The sequence below is a fragment of the Oncorhynchus nerka genome, linkage group LG6 (genome assembly GCF_034236695.1).
Source record: "Oncorhynchus nerka isolate Pitt River linkage group LG6, Oner_Uvic_2.0, whole genome shotgun sequence".
NCBI classification, from domain to species: domain Eukaryota; kingdom Metazoa; phylum Chordata; class Actinopteri; order Salmoniformes; family Salmonidae; genus Oncorhynchus; species Oncorhynchus nerka.
Genome location: NC_088401.1, coordinates 42462763 through 42478080, shown reverse-complemented (window position 1 = coordinate 42478080; position 15318 = coordinate 42462763). Strand labels below are relative to the sequence as shown.

The 15318-nt window shown below is 43.4% G+C and overlaps 1 protein-coding gene across 3 annotated transcripts in view; it reads left to right on the top strand.

Moving 5' to 3' along the window:
- LOC115130459 (neuropilin-1a-like) overlaps positions 1 to 15318 on the top strand; it is a 119297-nt gene that overhangs the window by 18102 nt on the left and 85877 nt on the right. Inside the window, exon 1 of one of the 3 annotated variants that reach the window (XM_029661632.2) lies at positions 3394 to 3517. The exons of the other annotated variants lie outside the window; for them this stretch is intronic. Coding sequence (XP_029517492.1) covers positions 3471 to 3517 — 47 coding nt within the window. The 5' untranslated portion in view covers positions 3394 to 3470. Of the gene's footprint in view, positions 1 to 3393; positions 3518 to 15318 lie in introns of those variants that run through there. 3 annotated transcript variants of the gene reach the window in all.

Sequence of the window (15318 nt, the reverse complement as noted above, 5' to 3'; positions counted from 1 at the left end):
GTGGTCTCCCATTGCCATACTTTACCCCTGTACCCCAGGTGCCACCCCCTCCCATCGCACCACCATCCATGGATCCTCCAGAGGCCAGAGGAGGACACAAACTGCTTCCATAATGGCACCCTTTACACTATATAGCAGAGGTGGGACCAAGTTATTGTTTTACAAGTCACAAGTAAGTCTCAAGTCTTAGCACTCAAGTTCCAAGTCAAGTCCCAAGTCAAGACAGGCAAGTCTCAAGTCAAGTCCCAAGTCAAGTCTCAACTCAAGACCGTCAAGTATCAACTCAAGTCTCAAGTCTTTAACTTTGAGTTTCGAGTCCTAAGCAAGTCATAATGTGCTCTTCACTGAATGTAATACTATTTCATATTTTTAACAAGTGTAATAGTGAGTATATTACATTTAGGCAAATCATTAATGTTTTTTAAAATATCTATATATTTATTACTTTCTAAAAAACGTTCTATTTCCATGGAAATACATGGGTAGCCATGAGAAAGACCCCCCCCCCCCCCCCAAATAGTGATTGACTATCTTGGATCGTTATGGGGCTAAATCGGGCGATGTAGGCTTGTACACAACCGCCCAACCACAATCACCCAACCTTGTTTTAGGAACATCAGGCAGGATTTAGCCTACCAACTGCCTAGCCAGTTGTACCTCAATCTTGGATGCAATGACCACGTTCCCGCAATGACTGACTGTGTGGAGCCTCATTGATTTAACGTTACGCTAGCCTACATGATACACTAGTAAAGTAATAAAATATACATCTGTCGGCTATATTAGCGATGTGCAGCTTCAAATGTCAAACAAAGTTGCATGTTTTGCAAGTTGCAATCCATTTTTTGTTGATACAGCGTCGTCTTTATATCCGAAAATAATAATTTGGGGTATCATCTTTCCAAGGGCTCCATCTGAATTCACCCGCCAACATTCCTCTGCACTGCCACACACAACTTTTTCTCAGCTGGCACAATTTGATTGGCTGCTGTCCGATTCAAATTGTAATCCGTTAAATGAAGAGTTGATGCGCTGCACACCTTTATCAAGTCAGGTCGAGTCACGAGTCAATGGTGTTAAAGTCAAAGTCGAGTTGCAAGTCATGATATTTGTGACTTGAGTCCACACCTCTGCTATATAGTGCACTACTTTTAACCAGGGCCCCTGGTCAAAAGTAGTGCACTATATAGGGAATAGGGTGCAGTTAAGCATGCAACCATGGTCAGAATGCAGAGGAAGCTAATTACTAGGTGGATGGGCTCCATGTTGGCTGACAGACCAGGGTTTGCATGGAAGGGCCAGTAAATGGAGAGGTCAGTTAATTCACCCTCCAAAAACTTGGCAGGATTTGCTAGGCTGGCCCATCAGAACGGCACTTTGATCAGCATGGGCAGTGGGTAAAGAATGGGCAATGCCAACCCCTCCATACCCCCTATACTCAGCTCTGATCGGCCTACAGCCCACGGCCCACACAGGTTGTTGTTGTTATTGAAGAGATGGCATCCCTCACAGCCTTCGCAGCATGGCCTATTTGGCTTCCAAACAAACTTGTCATGAAAAAAATAAAGTATACTATAGCTAGTGTGGAAATGCGTATGGGAGGAGGGAGCTAAGAGAGGTGAATGATCACTAGGGAGGATCAGCGTACCAGATAGAGGATGTGAGTGTCCTTGGCTATTTGACAATAAGTCAAATAACTGGTCACGCCAAAATACATTTGGCACACACATTCTAAATCACTGCTGCTTGTTATCGTCATCCTCTTCCGCTTCCTGTCAAGAGTAGAAATAGCTGCCTGCCGGTCTTAAATGTGTGTGTGTGCTTGTGTCTCTGTATGTGTGTGTGTTAGAGTAGAAAGGGCGACCTGCCCAAAATCATTTGTCCTCCTGTCCTCCCTGCTCCTTTCTCCAGCCAGCCACTGTCTTATCACAGGCTCTGTAGCCTCTCCCAGCTGGCTGTATATCTCTCTGACCTGGTTGAGGGGCAGCAGGGCCTGGCCTCCCCTAAACCCCTGCTGTTTCTCTGTTGCGGTCTTCTGGGAGGAGAGGAGAGGGTGGATGGGGAGGAAGAGAGAGACGGATGGACCTTTTAATTAAATAAGCATTTATTGCTATTGCCCACCAGCTCTATAGTCAGTGCGGAGCCAGATAAAATAATCAGGGGACAGCTGGGAGAGAGAGGATAGAGGCCTAGCTTGGTCTATCCTGTCTGCTCTGCCCGGCAGGAATCCTTCACATGACACTGCTCCTCCAGGCCGCCAGCATTTTTCATGTTGTCACCAATTAGCCTACTACTACTACCTCTCTCTCTTGCTCTCTCTGTCTCTTGTGCTACCTCTCCTCTATGTCTCTCGCTCTCCTTAATCTCTCCTACCCCCACTCCCTTTCTCTTTTCCAATCCTCTTCTTTCTCTCTCCTCATTGTGGAGAGGAAAGAGTCTTGCAACGGCACCCAGCCTTGAAACAGTTTGAAACAGGCTTTACCTCTGTCTGACCCCATTCCTCCCCCTTTCCTCCCCCCACCCTTAGAATCCACTGTGCAGAATACACACAGCTCATTACCCACGAGGGAGGGAGGGAGAATGCATCTCACAGTAGTCAATAAATGGGCCATAAAGTTTTTTTTACATATGTTTTGCTTGCAGTGCTGGCTGTCACATAAATCAGAAATCATACAGTATCTTGTCTGGTCACGAGCCCATATTTTACAGCTGACCACTTTTTTGTCCTCTTCCACCTCATCTTTTATTTTTTTCTCCTCGTTTTGTATGTATTCGTCATAGTATTCATTATATCAGCTTCATATCAGCACATTGACTCTGTACCGGTACCCCCTGTCTATAGCCTCGCTATTGTTATTTTACTGCTGCTCTTTAATTATTTGTTACTTTTATTTCTTATAGTATTTTGGGGGGGTATTTTTCTTAAAACTGTATTGTTGGTTAAGGGCTTGTAAGTAAGCATTTCACTGTTGTATTAGGCGCATGTGACTAATAACATTTACATTTATTTGATTTTATCTTAATCACATGGATGAGTAGGATTATATGGAGACTCCTCTCTTCTCTCTTCTACTCTCTTCCCCTCCTCGCCTCTCCTTCTCTCCTCTGTCACCACAGGGCTCTCAGATGTCATGGTGCGACAAATGGGTGCTGTTCTCTCAGTAATGGCTCACTGACACAGACCACACGAGTACCTGCTACTCTGCCACTGTCTGTGTCTACCTTATTGTCTTCCACTCTTCTGTATCTCTTTTCCAATGAGCGCTTTTCTCTCTTTCTCTTTCTGATAAGGTTGCTAGTTACTCTGTTGTGTTAAATTGTGAAATTGAACCAAGGTGTGGTTTTGTACAGTAAAGGCTGTGTTGCAAGACATGAGGCTGGACTTCAGTATGTGGGAATTGTTGAGTAATTTAGTCAGTTACTAATCATTTAGGTTATTCAATGTCACCCGACCCCCAGGTAATGTTATCATGCATTTCCTAGAAAACCAGCTGCTGGGGTATTCAGTGACAGCTCCGTGAGTACCTGAATATTCATAACAACATTCTTCTACAAATATGCACAGAAACACTGCCGTATTGTAGCCGAGCTAAGTGATTTAATTTCAGGCGCTGACTTGAAAAGGAGCAAGTGCTAAATGCATATTTCCATTCTGCCCTGGGCGATTCGCTAATTATTTGTAGTTATTCATTCCTGCTTTATTCATGATAACAAGATGTACTATGGAAAATGAATGGATTATAATATGGGCAAAATACAAGCACTTCACCGCTTTCTCATCAATCTGTACTATAAACACTGCTTCCATTAAATGTTTAACCCATGAATAGAATAAACATTGAAAGGTGATGATTAAGGGTGGGAAGGAATTAAGGTGTTTGTTTGCACTTTGAGCCTGTCCTTTACAAAGCATGTGCTCTATACATTTAGTGGTTAGATCAAGTCTAAGTGTGTTTATCCAGAGTGGATTGATTTATGGTTTATGGAACAACTGGTCATAATGTCTCTTATATATTCTTAGAGTGTGTGTGTCGTCGTGACATTAACTATTTATTTGACAGTGAATGTACCACTGTGTATCAGAATGTCATTCAGCACTTGAGGCAACACACTTGAGTCACAGCTATCTCACATGCAATTCTCCAACAGTTTCAACTAGGCCATTGCTAGCTAATCATTTACAACCATTTTACAGCAAACCATTATATTACACAACGTTCCAAGTTTCTGTAATCATGTTTTCGTGACATAATGATCTTTCCAAAACAGCAGACAGCACAAACCCTCACATGTGCAACAAGGACATAGAGTTTAGAGGGCCTTGCTAACAGTAGGAGTTTTTGTGGTTGATTTATATCCCCTCCCATCTCTCTCATGCTCACTCTCCCTTTCCATCTCTCCCCCTTCCTCTCTCTCTCTCTCTCCCTCTTTCTCTCTATATCTCTCTCAATTTCTCTCTTTTGATATCTCTCCCTTACGCTACCCTTCCACTGCAGCGTGAACCAACTTAAAGCAAAGCAAGACCCCCCCCCATTCAGGCTTGCCAACTTCTCTCCAATCTGTCTGCTTGCTCTCTCATATTTCCTAAATAAAGGATTATTGTTGTGTGAGATGCAATAATTAGGTCTAAATGCTCCAATTCATGTATCTGATTGTTGGGTAGAGCACATATGCAGGATCTTTCAACCGCGTCATTAGGGGGAACCTAATGGATGGAGGCGCACTAGATCCATCAATGTTAATGATAATGACTTGTGTATAAGAGCAGACACTGCAGACACCAACCAGTTGCATCTAAAAAATATGAGCGGCTGGGTTTTGCAATGGGCTGATCTGAGCTAGGCTGGGCTGGTTTCCATTTCAGTTCAGGGAACTGCGGGTCTTTACTACTCTACCCGTTCCGTGCCGCTCTGCAGTCACCGATCATAATAAATCCCCTAGGGTGTGTTTTTATTTCTGGTCGGAGTCGGACGTTTAAATGTAGAGTCTGTTGCTGCCCACACCGTTCCCTCCCCGTCGTCAGACTCAGCGACTGACAGTTCATTACAAACCTGGATGGCACTGAGGACGGGGGAGGAGGGAGGAGAGTGAGGAGGGTGAGACTATTATTATAGTTTTGGTTAATGAATATCACATGCTGGAGAAAGACGGTAAGCGCAGTCCATCTGAATCGGTGAGGTATGTCCCTGCCAGGCTCAAAAAAACGAAACTTTGTCTCAGCCGGCGGCCTCATTGTGCAAACGGTAATGATGTTATGCTCCAGTCCTAAGTGACAGTTTGTTAGCCCTGATGTCTAGCTAGCACTTGAGCAGGATTTCAGATCTCCGAGACGGATTTCTTGACAGCCGACAACAGGCTTTTCCTGTAAACCCCATTTAGGCCTCTCTGGAGGTGCGTCTAAAATAGCATCCTATTTACTATGTAGTGCAATACTTTTGAACAGGGCCCACAGGGCTCTGGTCAAAAGTAGCTCACCACATATAGGGAATAGGGTGCCATTTGGGATGCAGGCTAGGCCTCACTGAGCTGAGCTGTCACAGATCTCTTTTGTTGTTTGGGCTTTACCAGTTTAGTTAGTTTAACCCCGAGAGTTGTTTTTAAATGTTTGGAGGTGACATGTTTTTGGTGTGATCGTTAGCCCTTGCGACAGGTCTCGAAAGAGAAACACTAGAGAACAGACATGGTCTCTGTCCCAAATGGCACCCTTTTCCCTATAGTGTACTACTATTGACCAGGCCACATGTAGTGCACTATAAAGGGAATAGGCTGCCATTTGGAATGCTCTCTTTGACCGTTTCTTTTGACACAGTTCTGCCAAAGGAGGGAATATAAAACAACATTGGTTTCATTGCTTTCCACTAGGCTATGGGCTTATGTTTATAAATGGACCTGATAAAGAAACTGTAACGTCTTGTATCAAGCTTAACGGCACTTCATAACATTATTCCTTTACCTGGATCATATTCCATATATCACAACATATCGTTCTATGTTTTTAGATAGAGCTATAGAGAGACAATCATTTCTAAGGAAAAGCTCAAGGCATTTAAAAACCTGTTATATTGTTAGAGTGTGGTTCATCGCCTCCTCCTGGGCTGTGTGAGGTGGGCTAATGTTCCTATTTGTCACTGTAGGATTGCTTTCTCTCTCTCTCTCCCCGCAGTACGAAGGCAGGGCAATACATTTGGAGGCACTGAAGCGAAAGTCGGGGAGAATTAGATTCATCCCTTTTTGCTTTTAATTTGCCCTCTGGATTGGCAGACCATTTTCACCATTAGCGCTGCGGGAGGGAGTGTGTGTGCTCCATTGGTACGGCACTGGTCTACCCGGGCTGGAGTGGAGCAGACAGATTAATGACTGTTATAGTCTGGGCATGCCTCAGCTGGATCCTATTGTCTATGAGGGAAAACAACAACAACACAAAACATAACAAATTATGATACTTTCTGTGTGTGTGGGGGGGGGGGGGTCCAAATGTAACTTGGTAGAGCCTGAGGAAAGAAATTATGAGTGGAGGGCAGCAGGAGGATTGTCCAGGCTGTGTTTTGATAAGAACGGTATCCCCCTCTATACTCTCTAATGGTGTCTGTCTGTCTGTCCTGGGCCTTTGGGTCCTCATCTCATAGGGCTCCCAAACAAGGACACACACAGACACACAAACACACACACAGAGGTCAACATACAGTATGTAAGCCGCACACGGTTTAGTCCATAGGGCATTTAATACAGCTGGCAAGAGAAAGGTTTTCTGAGGCGTTGTGTTGGACAGTCTAGCAAATGATCCCATAATGTCTTCCAGATGAAAACAGTCTGGTCTGGGCAACTGTACCACTGTACTCGGATCAGATCATAACAGGACTAGACATTAGAGAGGAAGCTTAGGGCACACACACATGCATGCACACGCCCACACGCACACACACACAATGAGCCACTCATCCTTTAGTGACTCGGCCAATAAAGAAATGGTCAGATGACGCAGATGCTAAACTACAGGACTGTTTTGATAGCACAGACTGATATATGTTCCGGGATTCTTCCAATGGCATTGAGTACACCACATCAGTCACTGGCTTCATCAATAAGTACATTGATGACGTCGTCCTCACAGTGACTGTACGTACATACCCCAACCAGAAGCCGTGGATTACAGGCAACATCCTCACTGAGCTAAAGAGTAGAGCTGCTGCTTTCAAGGAGCGGGACTTTAACCCGGACGCTGATAAGAAATCCTGCTATGCCCTCCGATTAACCAACAAACAGGCAAAGAGTCAATACAGGACTAAGTACTACACTGGTTCCGACGCTTGTCGGATGTGGCAGGGCTTGCAAACCATTGCAGACTACAAAGGGAAGCACAGCCGAGAGCTGCCAAGTGACAAGAGCCTACAAGACGAGCTAAATTACTTCTATGCTCACTTCGAGGCAAGCAACACTGAAGCATGCATGACAGCATCAGCTGTTTCGGATCACACTCTCCGTAGCCGATGTGAGTAAGACCTTTATACAGGTCAACATTCACAAGGCCACAGGGCCAGACAGATTACCAGGACATGTACTGTGAGCATGTGCTGACCAACTGGCAAGTATCTTCACTGACATTTTCAACCTGTCCCTAACTGAGTCTGTAATACCAACATGTTTCAAGCAGACACCATAGTACCTGTGCCCAAAAACACTAAGGCAACCTGCCTAAATGACTACCAACCCATAGCACTCACGTCTATAGCCATGAAGTGCTTTGAAAAGCTGGTCATGGCTCACATCAACACTATTCTCCCAGATACCCTAGACCCACTCCAATTTACATACCGCCCCAACAGTTTTCACAGATTACGCAATCTCTATTTCACTCCACACTGCCCTTTCCCACCTGGACAAAATAAACACCTGTGTGAGAATGCTATTCATTGACTACAGCTCAGCGTTCAACACCATATTCCCTAAAAACTCATCACTAAGCTAAGGACCCTGGGACTAAACACCTCCCTCTGCAACTGGATTGTGGACTTCCTGACTTGCCACCCCCAGGTGGTAAGGGTAGGTAACAACACATCTGTCATGCTGATCCTCAACACGGGGGCCCCTCAGGGATGCATGCTCAGTCCTCTCCTGTACTCCCTGTTCACTCATGACTGCACGGCCAGGCACCACTCCAACACCATCATTAAGTTTGCCAATGACACAACAGTGTCACCGCCAACGATGAGCCTATAGGAAGGAGGTCAGAGACCTGGCAGTGTGATGCCAGGACAACAACTTCTCCCTCAAAATGATCAAGACAAAAGAGATGATTGTGGACTACAGGAAAAGGAGGGCCGAGTACGTCCCCGTTCTCATCGACAGGGCTGTAGTGGAGTAGGTTGAGAGCTTCAAGTTCCTTGGTGTCCACATCAACAACAAACTAGAATGGTCCAAGACAGTCACGAGGAGGGCATGACAAAGCCTATTCCCCCTCAGGAGACTGAAAAGCTTTGGCATGGGTCCTCAGATCCTCAAAACGTTCTACAGCTGCACCATTGAGAGAATCATAACTGGCTACTTCACTGCCTGGTATGGCGACTGCTCGGCCTCCAAACGCAAGCCACTACAGAGGATAGTGTGTACATCACTGGGGCCAAGTTTCCTGCCATCCAGGACCTCTATAACAGGCGGTGTCAGAGGAAGGCCCTAAAAGCTGTTGAAGACTCCAGCCACCATAGTCATTGACTGTTCTCTCTGCTACCTCACGGCAAGCAGTACTGGAGTGCCAAGTCTAGGTCCAAGAGGCTTCTAAACAGTTTCTACCCCCATGCCATAAGACTCCTGAACATCTAATCAATGGCTAACCAGACTGACTATTTGCATACCCTCTATTTTAAGCTGCTGCTACTCTCTTATTATCTATGCATAGTCACTTTAATAACTCTACCTGCACATTGATTCTGAACCAGTACACCCTGTAAGTAGCCTCGCTACTGTTATTTTCCTGCTGCTCTTTAATTATTTGTTATTTTTATTTTTTACTATTCCATTTTTTACTTAAAACCTATTTTTCTTAAAACTTCATTGTTTGTAAGTAAGCATTTCACTGTAAGGTCTACACTTGTTGCATTCGGCGCATGTGACAAATACAATTTGATTTGATATGATCCATATCTGTACACACACACACATCCGTAATAGTCCTGCAGCTTTCCTCCCTCCTTCGACGTTGATGCATTCCCGCATACATTTTTTAAACACCTGGCAAGTCTCAGGTTTTGGTCAGTGAGGGAGGAGGAGGGAGGTGGGCTGCAGAGACCGAGGTAGAGGCACTGAGTTGAAACATATAGAAGTTAGGAGAACAGAACAGTGCTTGCAAAAGATTGATGCCCTCTCTGTGCTGTGAGCTGTGGAACAGACAGGGCCAATGCAGCCTGCCCAATATTACCTCACTGAAGATCTGTTACAGTAGGGGATACTGAGAAAAACTGTAGAGCAATACACCACAAAAACATATGACTCACAGTAGATACGATCTCTTTCTGATATTATCTTCTGCTTTAACACATGACAAGCTGCATATAATACTTCTTGGAAGTTACAATATGCCAATTTAAGCTGTGCTATGCCACACAATGTTCTCTCTTGGACAATAACCTGCTGTGTCTAAATTATCGTTATGTAATGGCCCATGGGGCTCTGGTCAAAAGTAGTGCACTATGTCGGGATTATGGTGCCATTTGGGATGCATACAGGGACATAAGAAAGGCAAGAAACCCAATCTGTCTTAAACTGGATAATGGGAGCCTCCATGGTCATTGTGTTGTAAAGCACAGGAAAAACACTGTAAACCAATGGATTACTGGGCGAATGTACCATGATAAACTCCTTATGTTGACACGCCGCACAGGCACACGGTATCTTGTTTTTTACATGTCTCAAGCACACTGATGAAGTAGACTTGTGAAACAGGGTCTTATTTGTCCAAGCCAACCAGTACATGGGCTGTTGCCACAGCTGGTCCTAAAAGCTGAAAGGAAGGGTCAGCTCTTAAAATGCAAACAGAGGGAAAAGAAGCCAAACAGGCTCATGCAAACACAGAGTACTCATTACGACTGAAACATCGCAGTCAGACCACACCATTATCACAGCCAGGTGAACGTATTGTAGCCATACCACACCAAGGTCCTAAAGTAAAGACCTATTGGTCAGACTGGTCTCTACAGCTGTCGGATCTTAATTTGAGTCTGTTTGCTACAACAGGAAATAATCCTACAGCAACAGGAAATGTGAATTATTCTAATTAATGGAAATCCCGAAGTGGAAATTAAGAACTTCATATGCTATTTTAAACTTCAAATACACTGGATTGCAGGAAAGTTCTCCTGCAACAGGTTTGAATTGTAATGGCTTAGCAGATAATATGAAAACACTAACAATATTTACCTGGCTTAATGAGAAGAAATGTAATATCTATTGTTTACAGGAAAGTCATTCAACAATTTTAGATGAAGTTGTGTGGAAAAAGGATTGGGGGGCGAAATATACATCTCACATGGGCAAAGAAACTCAAAAGGGGTGATGATATTAATGAACAGTAATTTTGATCCGAATGTGAAAATTGTCCAACTGTGTCCGCAAGGTAGATGTATGATTTTAAATAAATGTAAATAAACATTTAAATATGTTATTGGACCATTGTCACGTTCTGACCTTTATTTCCTTTGTTTTGTCATTATTTAGTATTGGTATTGAGTTTTGAGTTGGGGTGGGCAGTCTATGTTTGTTTTTCTATGATTTGGGTATTTCTATGTTTCAGCCTAGTATGGTTCTCAATCAGAGGCAGGTGTCATTAGTTGTCTCTGATTGAGAATCATATTTAGGTAGCCTGGGTTTCACTGTGTGTTTGTTTCCGTGTCTGTGTTTTTCACCACCATGTTTTGGGTTTCGTTCATTCCAAGTTTATTGTTTTTGTATTCAGTTGTTCATGTGTACTATTTCGTATTAAAAGAACCAAGGACACTTACCACGCCGCATATTGGTCCTCCGATCCTTTTCACCTCTCCTCTTCGGAAGAAGAGGAGGAAATCCCTTACAACCATAAACGGATATTGCTCATTAACCTTTACAGACCAAATAATGATGATCAACTTTCTTCAAAAATATGTAAAATAAATTATCAACCCTACAAGCAATACAAGACTCTAATATTATAGTGGAAGATTATAATACTGTTTTAAATACCTCAATGAACCGTAAAGGAAATCACACTACAAACTATCACCTTCATGCTCTTAAGGAAATCACGAATGTCATGGATAATTGGAACTAGTGGATATATGGAGGCTTAAATATCCTGAACTAGGGAGATTTACAGTGGGGAGTACAAAACATGTAGAGGTCTGGAATTTTATCATAGGTACACTTCAACTGTGAGAGACGAAATCTAAAACAAAAATCCAGAAAATCACATTGTATGATTTTTAAGTAATTCATTTGCATGTTATTGCATGACATAAGTACAGTGGGGCAAAAAAGTATTTAGTCAGCCACCAATTGTGCAGGGTCCCCCACTTAAAAAGATGAGAGAGGCCTGTAATTTTCATCATAGGTACACTTCAACTATGACAGACAAAAGGAGAAAAAAAAATCCAGAAAATCACATTGTAGGATTTTTTTATTAATTAATTTTACATATGGAACAAATTCCTATTTACAAGGACAGCCTACTCCTTCTGCCCCATCGGGGAATTGAGCCCCGGTCTCCCGCGTGCCTGCATTTTGTAGTACAGACATGGCCTTCTCTCCCTTAGGTAAGGAATTAGGCACTTTCCCACGTTTACTACAATATGTATTGTAGGCTATGTTTACTTGTCAGACTGCACAGTAGCTTAACAAACAAAAGCTAAATCTGCAGAGCTGGAAAGATTGTATACTCCATATATATATATATATATATCATTCTATTGGCTGCAAGAATTTTGTATAATCATTTAAATAGAAACATTTGAAGTTTTGAATCCGGTGTCGTTTTGTGTGTCAATTCATAAACCATGTGCCATGGAATCGGTGCATCGAAAATCTCTTCCCAACTATTTTGCTATTTATATGGAACAGCTGTCAATTTTTTGTTCCTTAAATGAAACTGGAATATATTTTTATTTATAACCAATTTTGGCCTTTAATGCAGGGCCAACATACAAGTTCTTTACTTTTTCCCCTTTCACTTGCCTCTTTCATTTTTGCAGTAAAGCTGCAATTAGTTGGTTGTAATTTTGGGTAGAGCAGACATTTCAATGTCATGTGTGACATAACTCCACCAGTCCTATGTATGATATCATTTATTTATATAGATTATACCTTTTTCAAAATTATATTGAAAAATGTTGTTCTTTTATCAATTAATATATTTGAGTTTAACCACAATATTTGTTGTGTTATTTGTTCTGTCTTTTCAGGTGGATTAAACTGAAATTACAACCAACTTGTGTAGCGAAATGCTTGTGCTTCTAGTTCCGAAAGTACTGCAATATCTAACATGTAATCTAACAATTCCAAAACAACTACCTAATGTACACAAATCTAAGTAAAGGAATATGAATATATGCATATAAATATAAGAATGAGCAACGACAGAGCGGCATAGGCAAGATACAATAGAATGTATAAAAAAAACAGTATATACTATACATACTGATGAGTAATGCAAGATATGTAAACATTATGAAAGTGGCATTATTAAAGTGACTAGTGATCCATTTATTAAAGTGGACAATAATTTCAAGCCTGTATGTAGGCAGCAGCCTCTGTATTAGGGGTGGCCTTGAGATAGTTGTTTTTCAGTCTCTCAGTCCCAGCTTTGATGCACCTGTTATTGTCCACTGGTTCACTGGAGATCATACCTCACCTTCTGGATGGTAGTGGAGTGAACAGGCAGTGGCTCAGGTGGTTGTTGTTCTTGATGATCTTTTTGGCCTTCCTGTGACATCGGGTGCTGTAGGTGTCCTGGTGGGCAGGTATTTTGTCCCCGTTGGTACGTTATGCAGACTGCACCACCCTCTGGAGAGCCTTACGGTTGTGGGCGGTGCAGTTGCCATACAGCTTGACCGGAGACTCTCGATTGTGCATCTGTAAAAGCTTGTGAGGGTTTTAGGTGACAAGCCGCATTTCTTCATTCACCACACTGTCTGTGTGGGTGGACCATTTCAGTTCGTCCGTGATGTGTACTTTCCACCTTCTCCACTGCTGTCCCATCAATGTGGATATGTGCTGTTTCCTAAAGTCCACAATCATCTCCTTTGTTTTGTTGATGTTGAGTGAGAGATGCCCTCGCCTCTTCCCTGTAGGCTGTCTCATCGTTGTTGATAATCAAGCCCACTGCTGTTGTGTCATCTGCAAACTTGATGATTGAGATGGAGGCGTGCATGGTCACGCAGTCTTGAGTGAACAGGGAGTACGGGGGGGGCTGAGCATGCACCCTTGTGGGACCCCGGTTTTGAGGATCAGTGAAACTGAGATTTTATTTCCTACCTTCACCACCTGGGGGCGGCCCAACAGCAAGTCCAGGATGCAGGTGGGGTTGAGACCCAGGGCCTCAAGCTTAATGATGAGCTACTATGGTGTTAATGAACAGCATTCTTACATAGGTTTTGCACTTGTCCAGATGGAATAGGGCAGTGTGCAGTGTGATGGCGATTGCATCGCCTGTGGACCTTGTGGAGCGGTAAGCAAATTTAAGTGGGTCTAGGGTGACAGGTAAGGTGGAGGTGACATGATACTTGACTAGCCTTTCAACGCACTTCATGATGACAGAAGTGAGTGCTACTCACTTTGCCTTTGCCTTCTTGGGTACAGGAACAATGGTGGCCATCTTGAAGCATGTGGTGACAGCAGACTGGGAGAGTGAGAGATTGAATATGTCCGTAAACACACCAGCCAGCTGGTCTGCGCATGCTCTGAGGACGCGGATAGGGTTAACACGTTTAAATGTCTTACTCACGTTGGCCACAGAGAAGGAGAACCCACAGTCCTTGGCAGCGGGCCACGTCGGTGGCACTGTATTATCCTCAAAGCGGGAAAAGAAGGTGTTTTGTTTATCTGGAAGCAAGACGTCGGTGTCCATAATGTGGCTGGTTTTCCTTTTGTAGTCTGTGAATGTCTATAGACCCTGCCGCATGTGTCTCGTGTCTGAGCTGTTGAACTGCTACTCCACTTAGTCTCTATACTGATATTTCGCTTGCCTTGCGGAGGGAATAACTACACTGTTTATATTCAGCCATATTCCCAGTCACCTCACCTTCCCAAGGTTAAATGCGGTGGTTCGCTCTTTCAGTTTTGCGCGAATGTCGCTATCTATCCCCGGTTTCTGGTTAAGGTAGGATTGCATAGTCACAGTAGGTGCAACATCTCCTATGCAATCCCTTATAAACTCTCCTTCTCCTTCTATGCGCTAAGCATTTAGCTATACATTTTTTTATTTTTTATTTGGATTTCATGTAATGGACATATACACAAAACAGTCCAAATTGGTGAAGTGAAATGTAAAAATTTGATGTTAAATGTTCTTTTTTTTTACGGAAAAGTGGTGGCAGCAGGCAGGTGTGGTGCATCTGCATGCACAGTGAGGCTGACTTTTGGAGGATGGCCTGGTTTCAAGAAGGGCAGTAAAGAAGCCACTTCTCTCCAGGAAAAACATCAGGGACAGACTGATATTCTGAAAAAGGTACAGGGATTGGACTGCTGAGGACTGGGGTAAAGTCATTTTCTCTGATGAATCCCCTTTCCGATTGTTTGGGGCATCCGGAAAAAAGCTTGTCCGGAGAAGACAAGATGAGCGCTACCATCAGTCCTTGTCATGCCAACAGTAAAGCATCCTGAGACTATTCATGTGTGGGGTTGCTTCTCAGCCAAGGGAGTGGGCTCACTCACAATTTTGCCTAAGAACACAGCCATGAATAAAGAATGGTACCAACACATCCTCCTTGAGCAACTTCTCCCAACTATCCAGGAACAGTTTGGTGACGAACAATGCCTTTTCCGGCATGATGGAGCACCTTGCCATAAGGCAAAAGTGATAACTAAGTGGCTCGGGGAACAAAACATTGATATTTTGGGTCCATGGCCAGGAAACTCCCCAGACCTTAATCCCATTAAGAATTTGTGGTCAATCGTCAAGAGGCAGGTGGACAAACAAAACCCCACAAATTCTGACAAACTCCAAGCATTGATTATGCAAGAGTGGGCTGCCATCAGTCAGGATGTCTCCCAGAAGTTAATTGACAGCATGCCAGGGCGGATTGCAGAGGTCTTGAAAAAGAAGGGTCAACACTGCAAATATTGACTCTTTGTATCAAC